Consider the following 23,339-nt stretch of genomic DNA (forward strand, 5'->3'; position numbering starts at 1 on the left):
ACCCAATCCGGTCCGTGCATCAATACTGTTGTATTGTCAAATTCGGTATACCGCCCAGCCCGAACTGAGAGTCATGATCAAAGGATACTCCCACCCCTGCATTGAGATATGTTTTCCGACCCATATCTCGCACCGGCTCCGCGTTGTCTTAATGTAACCATCCATGATTGCGTTCCCACCCCAATGCAGCTCGTTGTAAACAAGCGTAACGAGTAGGGTGGGTCTCTTCTGGTAAAGTAACTAGCTAGCTAGAATGTGCCACCCCATTATTTTTTTCATAACGTCTGAATTTCCTAAATCACCCGGGACATTCATTGATCGCAGACAGAGCGATGATATGTAAAAATACTTCAGCTTAAACGCATTTCCATTTCACACAAAGGTAGCTGGCTCTGTGTGAATGAAAGACAGGGTACCGAGGCTAGTGAGTCTTGCTAGAGCTGCTAGAATGGGATTTGTCTCCGTTCATCTTTACTTCCCAGGGCTGTGGCAGGTAGCCTAGTGGTTAGAGCGTTGGACTAGTAACCGAAAGGTTGCTAGATCGAATCGCCGAGTTGACAAGGTAAAAATCTGTTGTTTATGCCCCTGAACAAGGCAGTTAACCCACTGTTCCTAGACCGTCATTGTGAATAAGAATGTATTTTGAACTGACTTGCCTAGTTAAATAATGGTTAAATAAAGGTTAAATAATGGTTAAATAATGGTTAAATAAAAAATATGACGGTCATGAAATTTGTGTTGACTGTCATGTGGATTCCTCACGCCATCTCTTCTCAAAACCCATTGAGGGGAGGGAATTTGGACCTTATCCGCCAATACATTTGATCAGATAAGGAGAAAAAAAGGAATTGAGAAAGAGGCGTGTGATCTCTTTTTTAAAATATTTGTTTTATATAATGGTTGTTCCATCCTTCTCCCTTCTAGGATAGTGAAAGATGAGTTCTCAGCCATTTTCTACAGCTGGAATGCCTGCTCAGAGTAATCCTGGTGGAAAGCCGGTCTCCATCAATCAGTCATCCAAACAGCCAGGTTAACATTTATATTGAACATGGCGTGTTCCTAATGGCATACTATTCCCTATATCAGGGGTTCTCAAACTTTTTGGGGGCCGGGGTCCCCTTTTGTGATACTAAATTCATCAGGGACCCCCTCATAATCAGAACACAACTCGAGTAAAGGTAATAAAATAAAATAGCTTACAAGGAGTTTAACTACGGCCGGACAAACCAAGTCTTGGGGTGTGGGAAGAAACATTTTAAAAGCCCACCTCTTGGCATCGGAGATAAAAATGTAGCAGTTTTCAAGCGAATTTCCTGCAATTCTACAAAAACAATGTCCATGTGGCAGAGACAGGTTAGAGATTTTCCAGTACTGTGGATACCAATATCCCTGTGAGTCTCCCAGGCCTAGGTTTCCCAGTATGTGGTTGTCTCACCTAGCTATCTTAAGATGAATGCACCAACTAACTGCAAGAAGCTCTGAATAAGGGTGTCTGATAAATGGCTAAACTGTAATGTAAATGAATCATGTAAATGAATCATGTAAATGAATAATGTAAATGTAATGTAAGTTAATAATGTTAATGTAAATGAGTAATGTCAATTAATAATGTAAATGAATTTTACATTGTATGGTATTACACCCTCTGAACTTATTTTACGGATCCCTTGGCCAGAATCAATTAAATTAGTTAATATTCATAAAAATAAATACATATATGTGTATATACATACACACACACACAGTACCAGTCAAAAGTTTGGAGACAACTACTCATTCCAGGGTTCTAGAATACCTACTCATTCCAGGGTTTTTCTTTATTTTTTATTATTTTCTACATTGTAGAATAATAGTGATGACATCACAACTATGAAATAACACATATGGAATCATATAGTAACCAAAAAAGTTTTAAACAAATCATATATTTTAGATTCTTCAAAAGTAGCCACCCTTTGTCTCGATGACAGCTTCGCAAACGCTTGGCGTTCTCTCAACCAGCTTCACCTGGAATGCTTTTCCAACAGTCTTGAAGGAGTTCCCACAAATGCTGAGCACTTGTTGGCTGCTTTTCTTTCACTCTGCTGTCCGACTCATCCCAAACCATCCTAATTGGGCTGAGGTCGGGTGATTGTGGAGTCCAGGTCATCTGTTGCAGCACCATCACTCTCCTTCTTGGTCAAATAGCCCTTACACAGCCTGGAGGTGTGTTGGTCATTGTCCTGTTGAAAAACAAATTATATTCCCACTAAGCGCAAACCAGATGGGATGGCGTATCACTGCAGAATTCTCTGGTAGCCATGCTGGTTAACTGTGTGCCTTGAATTCTAAATAAATCACTGACAGTGTCACCAGCAAAGCACCATCACACCTCCTCCATGCTTCACGGTGGGAACCACACATGCAGAGATCATCCTACTCTGTGTCTCACAAAGACACGATGGTTGGAACCAAAAATCTCAAATTTGGACTCATCAGACCAAAGGACAGATTTCCACTCTGGGTCTTCCTTTCCTGTGGCAGTCCTCATGAGAGCCAGTTTCATCATAGAGCTGGATGGTTTTTGTGACTGCACTTGAAAAAACTGTCAAAGTACTTGAAATGTTCCATATTGACTAGCCTTCATGTTTTAAAGGAACGATGGACTGTCATTTCTCTTTCCTTGTTTGAGCAGTTCTTGCCATAATATGGACTTGGTCTTTTATAGCCCCCCTACCTTGTCACAACACAACTGATTGGCTCAAACGCATTAAGAAGGAAAGAAATTCCACAAATTAACTTTTAAGAAGGCACACCTGTTAATTGAAATGCATTCCAGGTGACTACCTAATGAAGCTGGTTGAGAGAATGCCAAGAGTGTGCAAAGCTGTCATCAAGGCAAAGGGTGGCTACTTTTGAAGAAATCTCAAATATAAAATATATTTAGACTTGTTGAAAACGTTTTTTTTTTTGGTTACTACATGAGTCCATATCGGTTATTTCATAGTTTTATTGTCTTCATTATTATTCGACAATGTAGAAAATAGTACAAATAAAGAAAAACTCTTGAATGAGTAGGAGTGTCCAAACTTTTGACTGATACTCTATATACGTATAACTTCATGAGCTGCATTACCTGTCTTTGCAATTGGTTTATTTTCATTTGAGCTTAATGGCATGTTTAGCTAGCAGCCTCCATGGAAATGTGTTATATATTTGGCGCCCCCTTGTGGACTAAACTGGTAACACTGTAAATTCTGGCTACTGTCCAACCCTGCTAGTTATTGAATCTTCCTAAATGGCCGAGTTGCAGTTCTGATTTAAATCGTCTCAGATCTATGGCAAGACTTGAAAATGGGTGTCTAGCAATGATCAACTAACTTGACAGAGCTTGAAGAAATGTTAAAATAAGAATGTACAATCCAGGTGTGCAAAAGCTCGTAGAGACTTACCCATAAAGACTCACAGGTGTAGTCGCTGCCCAAAGGTAATAACATGTATTGACTTAGGGGTGTTGAATACTGATGTAAATGCGATTTTTCTGTATTTCATTTTCAATACATTTGCAAATGTAAAAAAAAACAAAAAAAACAACATGTTTTCACTTTGTCATTGTGGGGTATTGTGTGTAGCAAGGGGGGTGAGGGGGGGATGCGTTAAGTCAAGGGGGTATGAATACTTTCTGAAGGCACTGTACGTTCATAGTAGGAATCAACATAATGTATAGTCTATTACCGTCAACCAAATAATGGTTCTAGAACAATCTACAGGAACGTTGTGTAGCAAAATCACTGAAAATTAACAACATAAGAGGAAGTCGGTGTCGGTAATTTTCGGTTTGTCGTCCCAAAAGGAGTAGTACTACATAGTGAATAAGGTGCCATTTGGAACTGAACACATTTCCACAGTCCTCCAGAGTTTCTGGTAAATTCTCTCCAATTGTATGTTATGATCTATGATGTTTATTAAAACTCACACTGCAGGCTTTTTAATGGTTCCCTAGCAGGACCAGGTGAGGACAGTAGTGGTGATGTGGACCACCATGGCCCCAAGGACCATCCAGCCAGCAGCAGGGGAGGAGAAGAAGCCCTGTCGTTCAGAGAAGACAAGCAGGGGACTGGAGTGGTCAGACCCTACCCCCAGGTTAGTGGATACTCTAGTTCCCTTAAACTCAACTCTGGACCTTGAAGCCAGTTCCAACTGTTTTTGCATCGTTTCCCTCTAATCAAGGACTGATTTTAGACCTGGGACACCAGGTGGGTGCAATTAATTCTCCGGTAGAACAGAAAAGCTCCGGACCTCGTAGGGTAAGAGTTGAGTACCCTTGCTGTAGGGGATAGGATGGCTCCTTACCCCGTAGGATAAGAGTTGAATACCCCAGGTCTAGTTGATAGTGTACATGTATTTGATGGCTCCATTTGGGATGCAGCCTATAATGTACAGATATCATTAACTGCACTTTCTCTATTTTCTCATTGATTGTAGGCTTTTTATTGGCTAATGTTCTGTGTCTTGAATCTCCATCAAACTCTTTAGTCCAAGACTAGGCTTTAATCCGTTCCCAGAATCCACCCCTGATATGTCTAACAAAGTCAAAATCTTATCTCATCGTCCCTCCTCAGGTCCCGGTTCAGACCCACAGCCTGCAGTCCCCGGTCCCAGCTCTGTCCCAGCAGGTGCCCAACAAGGCAGGTACACCTGGTCAACCTGTCACCGTCTTCAACCCTCCTGTCCAGCTACTGCAGGCCCAGCCTACTGCCCTCGTCGACGGGCAAATTAAGGTAAGACCTCTCCATGGCTGTTTCTCCGAATTACACTTTTTTTTTTTTGCTATTTAGTGCACTACTTTTGACCAGGGCTCTAGTTGAAAGAAGCACACTTCGTTTACATACCCTACATTACTCATCTCCTATGTATATACTGTACTCTATATCATCTACTGCATCTTTATGTAATACATGTATCACTAGCCACTTTAAACTATGCCACTTTGTTTACATACCCTACATTACTCATCTCATATGTATATACTGTACTCGATACCATCTACTGCATCTTGCCTATGCCGTTCTGTACCATCACTCATTCATATATCTTTATGTACATATTCTTCATCCCTTTACACTTGTGTGTGTATAAGGTAGTAGTTGTGGAATTGTTAGGTTAGATTACTCGTTGGTTATTACTGCATTGTCGGAACTAGAAGCATTTCGCTACACTCACATTAACATCTGCTAACCATGTGTATGTGACAAATACAATTTGATTTGATTTGATTTCCCCCCTCTCTTCCCTAGTCTGATCCCAGATCTGTTTTTATCTATAAAGGTGATAGGGTGGTAATTAGAACACCCCATTTCCCCCCTCTCTTCCCGAGCCTGATCCCAGATCTGTTTTTATCTATAAAGGTGATAGGGTGGTAATTAGAACACCCCATTTCCCCCCTCTCTTCCCGAGCCTGATCCCAGATCTGTTTTTATCTATCAAGGTATTAGGGTGGTAATTAGAACACCCCAGAGGGGGAACCCTCTCTTCCCTAGTCTGATCCCAGATCTGTTTTTATCTATAAAGGTGATAGGGTGGTAATTAGAACACCCCATTTCCCCCCTCTCTTCCCGAGCCTGATCCCAGATCTGTTTTTATCTATCAAGGTATTAGGGTGGTAATTAGAACACCCCAGAGGGGGAACCCTCTCTTCCCTAGCCTGATCCCAGATCTGTTTGTGATGTATAGCCAACTATACACGACAGCATGAACACATCCCTTCTTCCCCTGTCTGCCATCATCTGATTGAGAACTCACTCCGTCAAGGAGGAAAAGTTGATACCCCCAAAAGTGTCCTAAAATATAGAATCAAAAAAGATTGATAGTCTATGTTATCACTAGCTTAAATCAAATCTATGTGTGTTAGGACAGCAAATATCATAGAAACAAATCTATATTTTCTGTGGTGTTTTTTTTTTTTTTTTTTCAGGCTGCCCTGAAATCGCTGGTACCCAGTCGTCTCATCGCCCCAGCTCCAGCCTCCAGCCAGGGCCAGGGGGGTCACATCCCTCTCCCTCTGCCTCCCAAGGTGCAGCCTGCCCTGCTTGGCCACATCACTGTCACCCTGGAGAGCCACATCGCTCCCACCTCCTCCATCCCTGTGGCAACCATCAGTGGACAACAGGTGACTACATAGCCTGTTACATTCTTATTGGCTCTTGTTTGTGATCATTACATTGTTTGTGATCATTACATTCTTATTGGCTCTTGTTTGTGATCATTACATTCTTATTGGCTCTTGTTTGTGATCATTACATTCTTATTGGCTCTTGTTTGTGATCATTACATTCTTATTGGCTCTTGTTTGTGATCATTGCTTTTTAATAACTTTAATGAATGAGCCAATAAGGGGGCAGTTTCCTGGACACAGATTAAGCCCTAGTCCGGGATCAAAACTACATCAGTAGATCATCTCTGTTGAAAATGTGTTTTTAATCCAGGATTATACTTAATCTGCGTCCAGGAAAACCTTTTTATTAGGGACTGATGTTTTTGACCTATTCCTATTTCAGGGCCACTCCAGTAATCGGCATCACCTCGTGCCAGCTAATATCCAGATAATTAGGTCTCCTTCTGTTCCTCAACACACATTCACCTCTCACCTACCAAGAGGTACGTACTACATCTCCCTAACCCAGCGTTTTGGTTGGAGGCCTAACACCCACCCGTTTCACATCAAACATTCACTTCCCATTTACCCTAAACCGATATTACTGGCCCGGGAGGGTCGCACTTCTCTGGCTCGGCCTCTAGAGGGCGCTCTTCCCTCGTCTATATTGTGCTGCCTGTCTTCCAGGGGCGGTGGCTGCAGCAGTGATGTCCAGCTGTAAAGGGCCTGCTGTTCTCAGACCAGCATCAGGGGCCAGTGCAGTGCATCACGTCAACCACCAGTCTATCCAGGTGCTTACCCCAGCGTTATTACGGCTCAATTGCATTATTATGGCGGGAGGCTTGTGAAGGGTTTACAGATCAAATGTTAACTTTACACACCATTGTTTTTCCTCATTTGTAGTGCAGGAAATGACTGCCCCAACCCTTACACACCATTGTTTTTCCTCATTTGTAGTGCAGGAAATGACTGCCCCAACCCTTACACACCATTGTTTTTCCTCATTTGTAGTGCAGGAAATGACTGCCCCAAACCCTTACACACCATTGTTTTTCCTCATTTGTAGTGCAGGAAATGACTGCCCCAACCCTTACACACCATTGTTTTTCCTCATTTGTAGTGCAGGAAATGACTGCCCCAACCCTTACACACCATTGTTTTTCCTCATTTGTAGTGCAGGAAATGACTGCCCCAACCCTTACACACCATTGTTTTTCCTCATTTGTAGTGCAGGAAATGACTGCCCCAACCCTTACACACCATTGTTTTTCCTCATTTGTAGTGCAGGAAATGACTGCCCCCCCCTGGGGGTTGACTTACACACCATTGTTTTTCCTCATTTGTAGTGCAGGAAATGCACCCCTCGGGGGTTGACTTACTTCATTGTAACAAAGGATAATTCCTGCGTTAATGATTGTTTGTGTTGACAGTTCAGTCAGTCTTGTAAGGAAACATAGTGTGATTCTCTCCCTCTCTTCGTCCTCAGTCTCGTTCCCCTGTCACCAGCTCTACAGCAGTGGTCCCCATCTCAGCCACTCGGAACCAGTCCCCTGTCATCAACCCAACGTTCACCCAGTCTGCAGAGGTGCTGCATGGGTAAGTGGCCTAGTAGCTAGACTAGCATTAAAGGGATAGTGTGAGATTTTGGCGCTTTATGTACTTATCCAGAGTCAGATGAACTCATTGTCAGGGCTCTAAATTAAAAATGTTCATTGGTAGCACTTGCGCTCCCAACTTTAAAAAGTTTGGAGTACCAGAAAATAAGATTGCGATATAGCCTAAATGATTCCCAGCTACTTCTGAAGCACATGTTGTGCTCAAGAAACTAATATGTAACCCTGTAAATGCATTTGTTTATTATAAAAAGCTAAACTGTGATGACGACATGCAAGAGATCTGTCATTCATTCATTGCTGTGATCATTGACTTCCTGAAGAAGATATCCCCTTTCTTTCTGTGTCCCCAGATGTTTGGCTGTACTGGTAAAGTTACCAGGTAGTTAACTAGCTAGCTAATGAGGTAACATGACTGATGTTTGGATGTAATGGTAAAGTTACCAGATTGTTAGTTAGCTAGCTAATGAGGTAACATGACTGATGTTTGGATGTACTGGTAAAGTTACCAGATTGTTAGTTAGCTAGCTAGCTGATGAGGTAATATGACTGATGTTTGGATGTACTGGTAAAGTTACCAGGTAGTTAGCTAGCTAGCTAATGAGGTAACATGACTGATGTTTGGATGTACTGGTAAAGTTACCAGGTTGTTAGCTAGCTAGCTAATGAGGTAACATGACTGATGTTTGGATGTACTGGTAAAGTTACCAGGTTGTTAGCTAGCTAGCTAGCTAATGAGGTAACATGACTGATGTTTGGGTGTACTGGTAAAGTTACCAGGTTGTTAGCTAGCTAGCTAGATAGCTAGCATGACTGGAACACGGTGTAAAACAAATGCAGCCATCGAGTAGTTTTAGAACGGACATGGTTTATGACAGGAGGAGAAAAAGATTGTCGGTAATATGTGTCAGATATTTTGAACTGTTTGGGTTCGGAAAACAAGCAGTGTGCTCTGTAGTAATGGTACAAGCATGACGCTAACGAATCTGCGCTCGGGGGAAACAACGGTACAGAAAGAAAACAAATATATGGTTTTAGTTTTTTTGCACAGTTGCTCCCAAATTAAAACCCCCTGTATAAATGAGAAAATAAACCATAGGATTTACCTTTAAACACTTGTGTAAAGGACAACATGTGTGTTTGTGCCCACAAGGTTTAGAATTCAAATTTGAAATTTATTGACCATGTATTGAAACAATACCCACCAGAGCTTTCACATTAAAAGGGATGGTGGCTTGATGATGTCACATTAAAAGGCTTGGTGGGTTGATGATGTCACATTAAAAGGCTTGGTGGGTTGATGATGTCACATTAAAAGGTATGGTGGGTTGATGTCACATTAAAAGGCTTGGTGGCTTGATGATGTCACATTAAAATGGATGGTGGGTTGATGATGTCACATTAAAAGGTATGTTGGGTTGATGATGTCACATTAAAAGGTATGGTGGGTTTATGATGTCACATTAAAAGGTATGGTGGGTTGATGATGTCACATTAAAAGGCTTGGTGGCTTGATGATGTCACATTAAAATGGATGGTGGGTTGATGATGTCACATTAAAAGGCTTGGTGGGTTGATGATGTCACATTAAAAGGTATGGTGGGTTTATGATGTCACATTAAAAGGCTTGGTGGGTTTATGATGTCACATTAAAATGGATGGTGGGTTGATGATGTCACATTAAAAGGCTTGGTGGGTCGATGATGTCACATTAAAAGTCTTGGTGGGTCGATGATGTCACATTAAAGGGGATGGTGGGTTGATGATGTCTTGTGTTACCTCCTCCAGGCATCCAGGGCTGACCATCCACCCTCCTCCTGCCACCATCAGTATCCAACGTCCCCAGGGGGCCAGGGACACAGCCACGCGCATCACCCTGCCCTCCCACCCTGCTATAGGGGGGCAGAAACCCCAGCCCCCCCACACCATGACACAGGTCAGAACCTTTGACGATAAAAGATTTACCTTTGGCGCTATACTTCAGCATCTTGGATTTGAGATCAAATGTTTAGTATCAGGCAACAGTATAGAATGTCACCTTTTTATTTCAGGGTATTTTCATATACATCTCTGTTTTGCTGTTTATAAATGAAAGCACTTTGTATATCTAGTTCCCCATTTGAAGACGTACCGATGTAGGATCTTAATTTGATCTCCCTATTGCAGGAAATCTTTAACTTGCAGGAAATGTTTAACAGTGTATTTGAGGTTTAAAAAGGCTTCTGAAGTTAGTCATTTCCACTTAGAAATTTCAGACTTGATTGTCCCCTTACGTATAACTTTTTGAGGATCTGGGGACACATGCCAAATCTTTTCCGTCTCCTGAGGGGGAATGGGTGTTGTGCCCTTATTACGACTGGTTTGGTGTGTTTGGGACATGATAGTTTGTTGGTGATGTGGACACAAAGGAACTTAACTCTCGACCCATTCCACTACAGCTCCGCGGATGAGAATGGGGGCGTGTTCGGCCCTCCCTTTTCCTGTAGTCCGCGATCAGCGCTTTTGTCTTGCTCCCTATTGGCTGTCTCATCATTGTCGGTGATCAGGCCTACCACCGTTGTGTCGTCAGCAAACTTAATGGTGGTGTTGGAGTCGTGCTTGGCCACGCAATTGTGGGTGAACAGGGAGTACAGGAGGGGACTAAGTACACACCCCTGAGGGGCCCCCGTGAGCTTTGTGGGCACTATTGTGTTGAACGCTGAGCTGTAGTCAATGAGCAGCATTCTCACATGTAGTTCCAGTCAAAAAGTTTGAACACACCTACTCATTCCAGGGTTCTAGAACACCTACTCATTCCAGGGTTCTAGAACACCTACTCATTCCAGGGTTCTAGAACACATACTCATTCCAGGGTTTTTCTTTATTTTTTTTACTAGTTTCTACATTGTAGAATAATAGTGAAGACATCAAAACTATGAAATAACACATATGGAATCATGTAGTAACCAAAAAAGTGTTAAACAAATCAAAATATATTTTATATTTGAGATTCTTCAAAGTAGCCACCCTTTGCCTTGATTACAGCGTTGCACACTCTTGGCATTCTCTCAACTAGCTTTATGAGGTAGTCACCTGGAATGCATTTCAATTAACAGGTGTGCCTTGTTAAAAGTTAATTTGTGGAATTTCTTTCCTTCAAAATGTGTTTGAGCCAATCAGTTGTGATGTGACAAGGTAGGGGTGGTATACAGAAGACAGAAGACATTTGTTTAAAAAAAGTCCATATTATGGCATGAACAGCTCAAATAATCAAAGAGAAACAACAGTCCATCATTACTTTAAGACATGAAGGTCAGTCAATACGGAATATTTCAAGAACTTTGAAAGTTCAAGTGCAGTCGCAAAAACCATCAAGCGCTATGATGAAACTGTCTTTCATGAGGACCGCCACAGGAAAGGAAGACCCAGAGTTTCCTCTGCTGCAGAGGATAAGTTCATTAGAGTTACCAGCCTCAGAAATCAGCAATTTACTGCACCTTTGTTGATAAAACTTTTTGGGGTTACTACATGATTCCATAGGTGTTATTTCATAGTTAAAATGTCTTCACTTTTATTCTACAATGTAGAAACTAGTAAAAAATAAAGAAAAACCCTTGAATGAGTAGAGGTGTCCAAACTTTTGACTGGTACTGTGTGTGTGTGTTTTTTTTTTTTTATATCTGATTTCAGGTTTTCATTTCTAAACAGTAAAACAAGATATGTATGAAAATACCCTGAAATAAAAGGTGTACGGTCGCCTCATATGAAATATTTGATCTCAAATCCAAAATGGTGGAGTACTGTTTATGGCCAAAATGTACCATTTTTTAAAAATTTTTATTTATAGCTTCGCTGTCCAAATACATACGGAGGAGGGGAGGGTAAGATGTTCTACGGTTGTTCTCCTCAAGTCAGGTTTTTCTGGTGACACTTTGACAGGAAAAATAGAAGAAAATACACTTCTTTCTATTACAGAAATCCATCTTCTGTTCTGGGACTCCGGTTGCTGCGGCAACGGTGGCACCTATTCTAACCACCACCACCACCACCACTGTCCCAGGCACCACCACTACAGGTAACACCACCCACACAGATCCTATTCAATTACATTTTAGTGATGAATTTTAATATGTTATTCTACGAGGTCACCATTCTAGGACTCATATTTACAAAGAGTGCTTGATATCGGATCAGTTCATCCTGTTTCGATCATAATGAATGAGATGAATAACATGGACGTTTTTAAATACCGACATCCCCTAAAAATCGACTTAATTTAGAAAACGGCCTATGTGGCATCAATATGAGTCCGAAACATTTATTCTACTGTCGAAATTGACTACAAATTGGAAATGGGATAATTTTGGTCATGAAGTCGGTCTCGTCCAAAACATGTGTGTGTGTGTGTGTGTGTGTGGTTTGTGGCCGTGACTGTGTCACAACGTAAATTTAAAGTTGGGTTTGTTTCAATCCTGCCCACAGCATCAGTAATTATCAATTCGGAGTGCAGCTGCATGCGACCCGATCGTAATGCCCGTGGTGAAATTGGGTTCACTTTGGATATCCCTATGGGGCTAGTTAGGGACCATCGGTAAATTACAGTGTAAAGGTAACTGCCAGAAATAATGGAAAGTAAATGATGCTTACAAAGTATATTGAAAGCAGGTGCTTACACACAGGTGTAGTTCCTGAGTTAATTAAGCAAAGAACATCCCATCATGCTTAGGGGCATGTATAAAATGCTGGACAGGCCATTATTTTAGCTACCATGGCTATCCCCAAACCACATGAGTGGTCAGTGAATGGTTGGATGAGCATGACACCTATGTAAACCAGGGGTGGGCAACTCCAGCTCGTGCGGGACTAACGTCCGATTTAAGACACTTTTATGTCTGTGTCTCCTTTATTTTGTCAGGTACTTGTACAAGGTTTGACCGGGGTTTAGAGGCCCTCCTGTTAGCCGCAGGGACTAATATTTAGCTGTTTTAAAGCAAATTTCCTACAATTCTACATTTTGTCATAGTTCATGTTATCTGGGTGACTCAAACATTTTAAAAGGTCATTCTACTCCAAAATAAATAAAAAATAAAATAATGCTGAAACCATATAAAATATAATTTCTACCTTCCTGTAATCAGCCCAATTACATGGGCTAATGGTATAATTTGTTTAAATAATTTTAACATATTGGACCATGCATATAGCCTATGCATGGCCCGTATTATAATACATGCTATTAGAAAATAGCATTATCGCTAATGGCTATAAATACATGGGCTTAAGCATGTGGTTGTCTATCTGCATTTACACTATTGGGCTAATCATTAGCTAGATCTCAAATGTGATATTTTAACTAGTTGGCATCCTATTGATTCATTTTATGTACCAAAAAACATGTATCAACACAGTAAATATAATGCAGGCCTACATGTTAGGGTAACTTGGGGTAAACCGCCACCCAGGGTAAAATGCCCCCTGCCTGTACTTCTCACAGACACCCCTTCATGTCTGCCCCACCCCCCCCCCCATCCAATACTTCCCCTGGTTGCCACTAAACTTGCTCAACTAAAAATGTAATCTGTCTCATCACAATTTAAGTCACTAACCCCCCAAAATTATTTTGAGGTTGGGTGGCGTCTTTCCCCCAAGTTAACCTCCAGTTGACCCATGTTACGTTTAGCCCCACTCTCCCCTTTTGCACTCATTCCAAACGCGTTTAAACATGCTGCTGCAAAGAACTGGTACAGTTCACATATTTTAGGAGTTGAGAAATGAGTAGGAATGGAAAGTTGGGTTCCCTCTCTCTTTCTAACAAGGCCATGAAAACGTCTGTTTTTTTCCCCCGCGATTGTCAGAATGCATGTTTCCCTCCCTATGGCACTCGTAACTTGAATGCGCTTCGAGAGGAATATTTATCTGGCATAGGACACACAACAACAAGCCGACTAGGTAAATAGATCATCTATTGTCTATAATAACACCATCACATGACTAGGTAAATAGATCAACTATTGTCTATAATAACACCATCACATGACTAGGTAAATAGATCATCTATTGTCTGGTTTAGTTTAATAACACCATTTTATGACTAGGTAAATAGAATAACTATTGTCTATAATAACACCATCACATGACTAGGTAAATAGAATAACTATTCTACTATAATAACACCATCACATGACTAGGTAAATAGATCAACTATTCTATAATGGGGTAGTCTGATTTTTCAGAGGAAACGTTAACGTGGACTGTTGTAGAATCTTCAATGTGTCCGATTTGTATATATTTTATGTCCCATATTTTAGGGCGTGGTCGGCAATAACTTAGCCACGGCGCAGCGCCACACGAAAATGACTACGGCGGAAACACTGCCTCAAACCAACTATAAATTCCATACACATTTTGAAAGCATTTAATGAGAAATAAAAAAGTGTGCAAATTAAAATATTGTCTCATTTACATTGTAATTTATTATCTTTAATTATTTGTTACTTTTATTTATTTGTTGAATTTTTTTTAAATATTTTTTTTAAAACATTTTTTTTAAAACATTTTTTTTTTTTTACATACATTGTTGGTTAAATGGCTTGTAAAGTAAGCATTTCACTGTAAGGTCTACACCTGTTTCAAATCACCATTTGATTTAATGGTCCCTAATTAGCCCCGGAGATGAGCTATCCAAAGTTCAACCACTTTTGCCACGGCCGTACACTATTTTGCTAAATCGTTTGGCTCACCGTCTCACCGTCTGCGAACACACGAGACCCACATCAAACCACCGCCCCAAACCAACTCACGTTTGAATGGACCGCTAACATTTCTTAACGAACCCAAATCTGAAAACAGGAAGTGCAGTCGCCCTTTTTAACGATTCCTCATTGAAACAAATGGCATTCTCTGTCCCGTGATCCTCTGTCCCATGATCCTCTTTCAGGCACTGCGCCACACACCCAGATGACCAGCAGTACTATCGTCACCATGACGATGCCCACACACTCCTCCCACGCCACAGCACTGACCACCTCTACCATCCCAGTTGGTGAGTAACAGCCTGTATAAGTAAGTAAGATGGCGCCAACAGATATGACAGCTCTGCTTCTAGCTCCTAAGACATGACAGATATGGCAGCTCTGCTTCTAGCTCCTAAGATATGACAGCTCTGCTTCTAGCTCCTAAGATATGACAGATATGGCAGCTCTGCTACTAGCTCCTAAGACATGACAGATATGGCAGCTCTGCTACTAGCTCCTAAGATATGACAGATATGACAGCTCTGCTTCTAGCTCCTAAGATATGACAGATATGGCAGCTCTGCTTCTAGCTCCTAAGATATGACAGCTCTGCTTCTAGCTCCTAAGATATGACAGATATGGCAGCTCTGCTACTAGCTCCTAAGACATGACAGATATGGCAGCTCTGCTACTAGCTCCTAAGAAATGACAGATATGGCAGCTCTGCTACTAGCTCCTAAGATATGACAGATATGGCAGCTCTGCTACTAGCTCCTAAGATATGACAGATATGGCAGCTCTGCTACTAGCTCCTAAGATGTGACAGATATGGCAGCTCTGCTACTAGCTCCTAAGATATGACAGATATGGCAGCTCTGCTACTAGCTCCTAAGATGTGACAGATATGGCAGCTCTGCTACTAGCTCCTAAGATATGACAGATATGGCAGCTCTGCTACTAGCTCCTAAGACATGACAGATATGGCAGCTCTGCTACTAGCTCCTAAGATATGACAGATATGGCAGCTCTGCTACTAGCTCCTAAGATATGACAGATATGGCAGCTCTGCTTCTAGCTCCTAAGACATGACAGATATGGCAGCTCTGCTACTAGCTCCTAAGATGTGACAGATATGGCAGCTCTGCTACTAGCTCCTAAGATGTGACAGATATGGCAGCTCTGCTACTAGCTCCTAAGATATGACAGATATGGCAGCTCTGCTACTAGCTCCTAAGATGTGACAGATATGGCAGCTCTGCTACTAGCTCCTAAGATATGACAGATATGGCAGCTCTGCTACTAGCTCCTAAGACATGACAGATATGGCAGCTCTGCTACTAGCTCCTAAGACATGACAGATATGGCAGCTCTGCTACTAGCTCCTAAGATATGACAGATATGGCAGCTCTGCTACTAGCTCCTAAGATATGACAGCTCTGCTACTAGCTCCTAAGATGTGACAGATATGGCAGCTCTGCTACTAGCTCCTAAGATATGACAGATATGGCAGCTCTGCTACTAGCTCCTAAGATATGGCAGCTCTGCTACTAGCTCCTAAGCAACTTTTTATTTAATACTCAGATTCATTGAAAGCTAGTGCACAAAAATACTCAAGACACATTCAAACCCACTAGTGGGCTTTTTGCATTCATTATTTATTTTATGTTTGGATGTCCTTTAAAGAGTATTTCTATCTGTATTCTGTTGTGTCATATCTCCCCCTTCCTGTGTTGTATCAACAGCTGAAGTGTATTCTGTTGTGTCATATCTCCCCCTTCCTGTGTTGTATCAACAGCTGAAGTGTATTCTGTTGTGTCATATCTCCCCCTTCCTGTGTTGTATCAACAGCTGTAGTGTATTCTGTTGTGTCATATCTCCCCCTTCCTGTGTTGTATCAACAGCTGAAGTGTATTCTGTTGTGTCATATCTCCCCCTTCCTGTGTTGTATCAACAGCTGAAGTGTATTCTGTTGTGTCATATCTCCCCCTTCCTGTGTTGTATCGACAGCTGAAGTGTATTCTGTTGTGTCATATCTCCCCCTTCCTGTGTTGTATCAACAGCTGTAGTGTATTCTGTTGTGTCATATCTCCCCCTTCCTGTGTTGTATCAACAGCTGAAGTGTATTCTGTTGTGTCATATCTCCCCCTTCCTGTGTTGTATCAACAGCTGAAGTGTATTCTGTTGTGTCATATCTCCCCCTTCCTGTGTTGTATCAACAGCTGAAGTGTATTCTGTTGTGTCATATCTCCCCCTTCCTGTGTTGTATCGACAGCTGAAGTGTATTCTGTTGTGTCATATCTCCCCCTTCCTGTGTTGTATCAACAGCTGAAGTGTATTCTGTTGTGTCATATCTCCCCCTTCCTGTGTTGTATCAACAGCTTAAGTGTATTCTGTTGTATTATATCTCCCCCTTCCTGTGTTGTATCAACAGCTAAAGTGGTACCTCAGCCCATAGCCCACACCTCCCCCCATGTCCAGTCAGACTACCTTGGAGAGAGGACCAACCTGATCCAGCCTATAGCCCACACCTCCCCCCATGTCCAATCAGACTACCAGCCCATAGCCCACACCTCCCCCCGTGTCCAATCAGACTACCAGCCCATAGCCCACACCTCCCCCCGTGTCCAATCAGACTATCCCGTAGAGAGGACCAACTTGATCTCCATCTCTGGCAACCGCTCCTCTCCTAACCCTGTCACCATCGAGGCCAGGAGTGACAACAGGCCGCCTGTACCAGTGCACTTCCAGTACTTCCTGCCTACTTTTTCCTCTTCTCCTTACCCCCGGACACACACCTACACCCCCATCACCAGCTCCGTGTCCACCATCAGACAGTACCCAGGTGAATACCTTAACATGCATATATACTGTATGTATTCTTGGGTACAACAACAAAAAAAGATCTATTGAATTGACTCGGGAATATGTTGCCCCAATACACAAAGAGTAAGATTGTGATGATGAAAAAGGAAACTATGACATATATTTTATATCACTATCATGCACACGCAGCCTCACACATAAGGACGGCTCTGCTGCAGGAAGACTGATACATGTTTGATAGTAGTAGTAGTAGACACCCTCACACATAAGGATGGCTCTGCTGTAGTGGTTGATAGTGTCTTGATGCTGTAGTGTTTGATAGTGTCTTGATGCTGTAGTGTGTGATAGTGTCTTGATGCTGTAGTGTTTGATAGTGTCTTGATGCTGTAGTGGTTGATAGTGTCTTGATGCTGTAGTGTTTGATAGTGTCTTGATGCTGTAGTGTGTGATAGTGTCTTGATGCTGTAGTGTTTGATAGTGTCTTGATGCTGTAGTGGTTGATAGTGTCTTGATGCTGTAGTGTTTGATAGTGTCTTGATGCTGTAGTGGTTGATAGTGTCTTGATGCTGTAGTGGTTGATAGTGTCTTGATGCTGTAGTGGTTGATAGTGTCTTGATGCTGTAGTGGTTGATAGTGTCTTGATGCTGTAGTGTTTGATAGTGTCTTGATGCTGTAGTAGTTGATAGTGTCTTGATGCTGTAGTGTTTGATAGTGTCTTGATGCTGTAGTGGTTGATAGTGTCTTGATGCTGTAGTGTTTGATAGTGTCTTGATGCTGTAGTGTGTGATAGTGTCTTGATGCTGTAGTGTTTGATAGTGTCTTGATGCTGTAGTGGTTGATAGTGTCTTGATGCTGTAGTGTTTGATAGTGTCTTGATGCTGTAGTGGTTGATAGTGTCTTGATGCTGTAGTGGTTGATAGTGTCTTGATGCTGTAGTGGTTGATTGTGTCTTGATGCTGTAGTGTTTGATTGTGTCTTGATGCTGTAGTGTTTGATAGTGTCTTGATGCTGTAGTGTTTGATAGTGTCTTGATGCTGTAGTGGTTGATAGTGTCTTGATGCTGTAGTGTGTGATAGTGTCTTGATGCTGTAGTGTTTGATAGTGTCTTGATGCTGTAGTAGTTGATAGTGTCTTGATGCTGTAGTGGTTGATAGTGTCTTGATGCTGTAGTGTTTGATAGTGTCTTGATGCTGTAGTGTTTGATAGTGTCTTGATGCCGTAGTGTTTGATAGTGTCTTGATGCTGTAGTGTTTGATAGTGTCTTGATGCTGTAGTGGTTGATAGTGTCTTGATGCTGTAGTGGTTGATAGTGTCTTGATGCTGTAGTAGTTGATAGTGTCTTGATGCTGTAGTGGTTGATAGTGTCTTGATGCTGTATTGTTTGATAGTGTCTTGATGCTGTAGTGGTTGATAGTGTCTTGATGCTGTAGTAGTTGATAGTGTCTTGATGCTGTAGTGGTTGATAGTGTCTTGATGCTGTAGTGTTTGATAGTGTCTTGATGCTGTAGTGGTTGATAGTGTCTTGATGCTGTAGTGGTTGATAGTGTCTTGATGCTGTAGTGGTTGATAGTGTCTTGATGCTGTAGTGGTTGATAGTGTCTTGATGCTGTAGTGGTTGATAGTGTCTTGATGCTGTAGTGTGTGATAGTGTCTTGATGCTGTAGTGTTTGATAGTGTCTTGATGCTGTAGTGGTTGATAGTGTCTTGATGCTGTAGTGGTTGATAGTGTATTGATGCTGTAGTGTTTGATAGTGTCTTGATGCGTGTCTTGATGCTGTAGTGGTTGATAGTGTCTTGATGCTGTAGTGTGTGATAGTGTCTTGATGCTGTAGTGTTTGATAGTGTCTTGATGCTGTAGTGGTTGATAGTGTCTTGATGCTGTAGTGTTTGATAGTGTCTTGATGCTGTAGTGGTTGATAGTGTCTTGATGCTGTAGTGGTTGATAGTGTCTTGATGCTGTAGTGGTTGATAGTGTATTGATGCTGTAGTGGTTGATAGTGTCTTGATGCTGTAGTGGTTGATAGTGTCTTGATGCTGTAGTGGTTGATAGTGTCTTGATGCTGTAGTGGTTGATAGTGTCTTGATGCTGTAGTGGTTGATAGTGTCTTGATGCTGTAGTGTTTAATAGTGTCTTGATGCTGTAGTGTGTGATAGTGTCTTGATGCTGTAGTGTTTGATAGTGTCTTGATGCTGTAGTGGTTGATAGTGTCTTGATGCTGTAGTGGTTGATAGTGTATTGATGCTGTAGTGGTTGATAGTGTCTTGATGCTGTAGTGTTTGTCCTTCGTGTTCTAATACTTTAATATTACCCCTTCCTTGTGTTTTTTGTAATAAATAATAAAAAATAAAAATAAATGTAAATATAATTTAAAAATATAATAAAACAATTATAATCATTAAAACAAATAATAATAATATAATATATATAATAATACTTTAATGTTACCCCTTCCTTGTGATTTTTGTAATAAAAAAATATATAAAAAATATATATAATTTAAAAATATAATATATATTTTTTTATAATAATTAAAACAAATAATAATAATAATAATAATAATAATTGGGGGAAACCATTTATAATACATTTTAAGAAATCATCATAATTGTAATAATAAAAAAATACAAGTGTGAATACCTTAAGGATCAGTTGGCATCATGTCCCAAGTCTGCTTTGACTGACACCCCCCTCCTCTCCTCAGTGACGCCCCAGACCCCGAGCTCTGCTCTGCCCAGCCAGCCTGCTGTGGCCGTGGCCACTACCGTTCACCTCAACCCCATGCAGCTGATGGCCGTGGACAGGATTGGTCTACAGTCTGCACAAATCAGCACCCAGGGAATCCAGCCTCAACCAATTGGAGCCCAGGGCATCCAGCCTGCACCAATGGGAGTGCAGGGGTTACATAGCTCCGGTCCAATCGGCACACAGGGGATTCAGCAGGCACCAATCGCAGGGCAGCAGCCTGAGGCCAAACCATCTGGTAATCTACAGTACACTAACGCTAAACATGGCCTCAAGAAGCCGCTTATTGAATATGACTCACAGGGACCCGAAAACACATACTGAAAATATTGTACGGAAATATATGTTTGGATAAAAGCATCTGCTGAAGGTGATGGTATTGAATGATAATTGGTCGAATCTATAGCTGATGATAAATATATGACTGTACATCTGAACCTGTGTCTGTTCTACAGGGATGGTATTGAATGGTAATTGGTCGAATCTATAGCTGATGATAAGAACCTGTCTGTGTTCTACAGGGATGGTAATTGGTTGAATCTATGATGATAAGAACCTGTGTCTGTTCTACAGGGATGGTATTGGATGGTAATTGGTTGAATCTATAGCTGATGATAATAACCTGTGTCTGTTCTACAGGGATGGTAATTGGTTGAATCTATAGCTGATGATAATAACCTGTGTCTGTTCTACAGGGATGGTAATTGGTTGAATCTATAGCTGATGATGATAACCTGTGTCTGTTCTACAGGGATGGTATTGAATGGTAATTGGTTGAATCTATAGCTGATGATAACCTGTGTCTGTTCTACAGGGATGGTAATTGGCTGAATCTATGATTATAAGAACCTGTGTCTGTTCTACAGGGATGGTATTGGCTGACGGCAGTACGTTTGTAGCTGCTCCTATGGGCAGCCCGTTTGGCGCCGCACAGCCCGTTGCTACCATGGTACAGACACACCCCCAGGGCGGAGTAGGAGGCGGAGGGCCCACTTTGGTCTCTTCCCCTCGACCCAGCATCCTCCGCAAGAAGCCAGCCAATGAGGGGTGAGTCAATCAGTCGGTCAATTAATCAATCAATCAATCAATCTGCCAGCCATTGAAGGGTGACTGAGCCTCTGAGCCCAGGGTCATGTTCATTAGGGAACTGTGTAATAAAACAGTTTAGATAGGACCTCATTGTTGTCTTCTGTGTCAGGCCTGCTGAACACCACCTACTGAATCGGAGAGATATTTCAAACGTGTCAGAAATGTCCAGATCAACTAGCCCATGTCAGCTAACGTTGTTTTTTTAAAGCCCATATACAGTGCCTTGCGAAAGTATTCGGCCCCCTTGAACTTTGCGACCTTTTGCCACATTTCAGGCTTCAAACATAAAGATATAAAACTGTATTTTTTTGTGAAGAATCAACAACAAGTGGGACACAATCATGAAGTGGAACGACATTTATTGGATATTTCAAACTTTTTTAACAAATCAAAAACTAAAAAATTGGGCGTGCAAAATTATTCAGCCCCCTTAAGTTAATACTTTGTAGCGCCACCTTTTGCTGCGATTACAGCTGTAAGTCGCTTGGGGTATGTCTCTATCAGTTTTGCACATCGAGAGACTGAATTTTTTTCCCATTCCTCCTTGCAAAACAGCTCGAGCTCAGTGAGGTTGGATGGAGTGCATTTGTGAACAGCAGTTTTCAGTTCTTTCCACAGATTCTCGATTGGATTCAGGTCTGGACTTTGACTTGGCCATTCTAACACCTGGATATGTTTGTTTTTGAACCATTCCATTGTAGATTTTGCTTTATGTTTTGGATCATTGTCTTGTTGGAAGACAAATCTCCGTCCCAGTCTCAGGTCTTTTGCAGACTCCATCAGGTTTTCTTCCAGAATGGTCCGGTATTTGGCTCCATCCATCTTCCCATCAATTTTAACCATCTTCCCTGTCCCTGCTTAAAAAAAGCAGGCCCAAACCATGATGCTGCCACCACCATGTTTGACAGTGGGGATGGTGTGTTCAGGGTGATGAGCTGTGTTGCTTTTACGCCAAACATAACGTTTTGCATTGTTGCCAAAAAGTTCAATTTTGGTTTCATCTGACCAGAGCACCTTCTTCCACATGTTTGGTGTGTCTCCCAGGTGGCTTGTGGCAAACTTTAACCGACACTTTTTATGGATATCTTTAAGAAATGGCTTTCTTCTTGCCACTCTTCCATAAAGGCCAGATTTGTGCAATATACGACTGATTGTTGTCCTATGGACAGAGTCTCCCACCTCAGCTGTAGATCTCTGCAGTTCATCCAGAGTGATCATGGGCCTCTTGGCTGCATCTCTGATCAGTCTTCTCCTTGTATGAGCTGAAAGTTTAGAGGGACGGCCAGGTCTTGGTAGATTTGCAGTGGTCTGATACTCCTTCCATTTCAATATTATCGCTGGCACAGTGCTCCTTGGGATGTTTAAAGCTTGGGAAATCTTTTTGTATCCAAATCCGGCTTTAAACTTCTTCACAACAGTATCTCGGACCTGCCTGGTGTGTTCCTTGTTCTTCACGATGCTCTCTGCGCTTTTAACGGACCTCTGAGACTATCACAGTGCAGGTGCATTTATACGGAGACTTGATTACACACAGGTGGATTGTATTTATCATCATTAGTCATTTAGGTCAACATTGGATCATTCAGAGATCCTCACTGAACTTCTGGAGAGAGTTTGCTGCACTGAAAGTAAAGGGGCTGAATAATTTTGCACGCCAAATTTTTCAGCTTTTGATTTGTTAAAAAAGTTTGAAATATCCAATAAATGTCGTTCCACTTCATGATTGTATCCCACTTGTTGTTGATTCTTCACAAAAAAATACAGTTTTATATCTTTATGTTTGAAGCCTGAAATGTGGCAAAATGTCGCAAAGTTCAAGGGGGCCGAATACTTTCGCAAGGCACTGTATTTTGTTGTATTATTCAAGTTACTCAAATGTTGCATGAATACACATTAGACATGGCAAAACATATAGAATTACAAGAAAATTAGCTTTAAAACTGCAAAGTGTTCTCTGCACCACATGACAGAATGTGTAGAATTGCAAGAAAATTAGCTTTAAAACTGCAAAGTGTTCTCTGCACCACATGACAGAATGTGTAGAATTGCAAGAAAATTAGCTTTAAAACTGCAAAGTGTTCTCTGCACCACATGACAGAATGTGTAGAATTGCAAGAAAATTAGCTTTAAAACTGCAAAGTGTTCTCTGCACCACATGACAGAATGTGTAGAATTGCAAGAAAATTAGCTTTAAAACTGCAAAGTGTTCTCTGCACCACATGACA

At 41.5% G+C, this 23,339-nt stretch overlaps 1 protein-coding gene across 8 annotated transcripts in view; it reads left to right on the forward strand.

The window, feature by feature from the left end:
- Nucleotides 1-23,339, forward strand: part of LOC110524860 (histone deacetylase complex subunit SAP130) — a 44,629-nt gene that overhangs the window by 4,219 nt on the left and 17,071 nt on the right. For 4 of the 8 annotated variants that reach the window (XR_016496385.1, XM_090236467.1, XM_090236465.1 and 1 more), the window contains exons 2-14: nt 925-1,029; nt 3,983-4,122; nt 4,602-4,760; nt 5,954-6,148; nt 6,537-6,636; nt 6,821-6,924; nt 7,620-7,729; nt 9,535-9,682; nt 11,701-11,800; nt 14,663-14,767; nt 16,891-17,301; nt 19,985-20,263; nt 20,892-21,072. Coding sequence is in view for 7 of the 8 variants with exons in the window: in XM_090236467.1 (XP_090092593.1) it covers nt 936-1,029; nt 3,983-4,122; nt 4,602-4,760; nt 5,954-6,148; nt 6,537-6,636; nt 6,821-6,924; nt 7,620-7,729; nt 9,535-9,682; nt 11,701-11,800; nt 14,663-14,767; nt 16,891-17,301; nt 19,985-20,263; nt 20,892-21,072 (2,126 nt within the window). In the remaining variant the exon portion in view is untranslated. Of the gene's footprint in view, nt 1-924; nt 1,030-3,982; nt 4,123-4,601; nt 4,761-5,953; nt 6,149-6,536; nt 6,637-6,820; nt 6,925-7,619; nt 7,730-9,534; nt 9,683-11,700; nt 11,801-13,468; nt 13,675-14,662; nt 14,768-16,890; nt 17,302-19,984; nt 20,264-20,891; nt 21,073-23,339 lie in introns of those variants that run through there. The other 4 variants (XM_090236468.1, XM_090236466.1, XM_090236469.1 and 1 more) reach the window with 3 other exon arrangements.

This window comes from Oncorhynchus mykiss, chromosome 5 (assembly GCF_057628025.1).
Source record: "Oncorhynchus mykiss isolate SJ-2025 chromosome 5, ASM5762802v1, whole genome shotgun sequence".
In the NCBI taxonomy this organism is placed as follows: domain Eukaryota; kingdom Metazoa; phylum Chordata; class Actinopteri; order Salmoniformes; family Salmonidae; genus Oncorhynchus; species Oncorhynchus mykiss.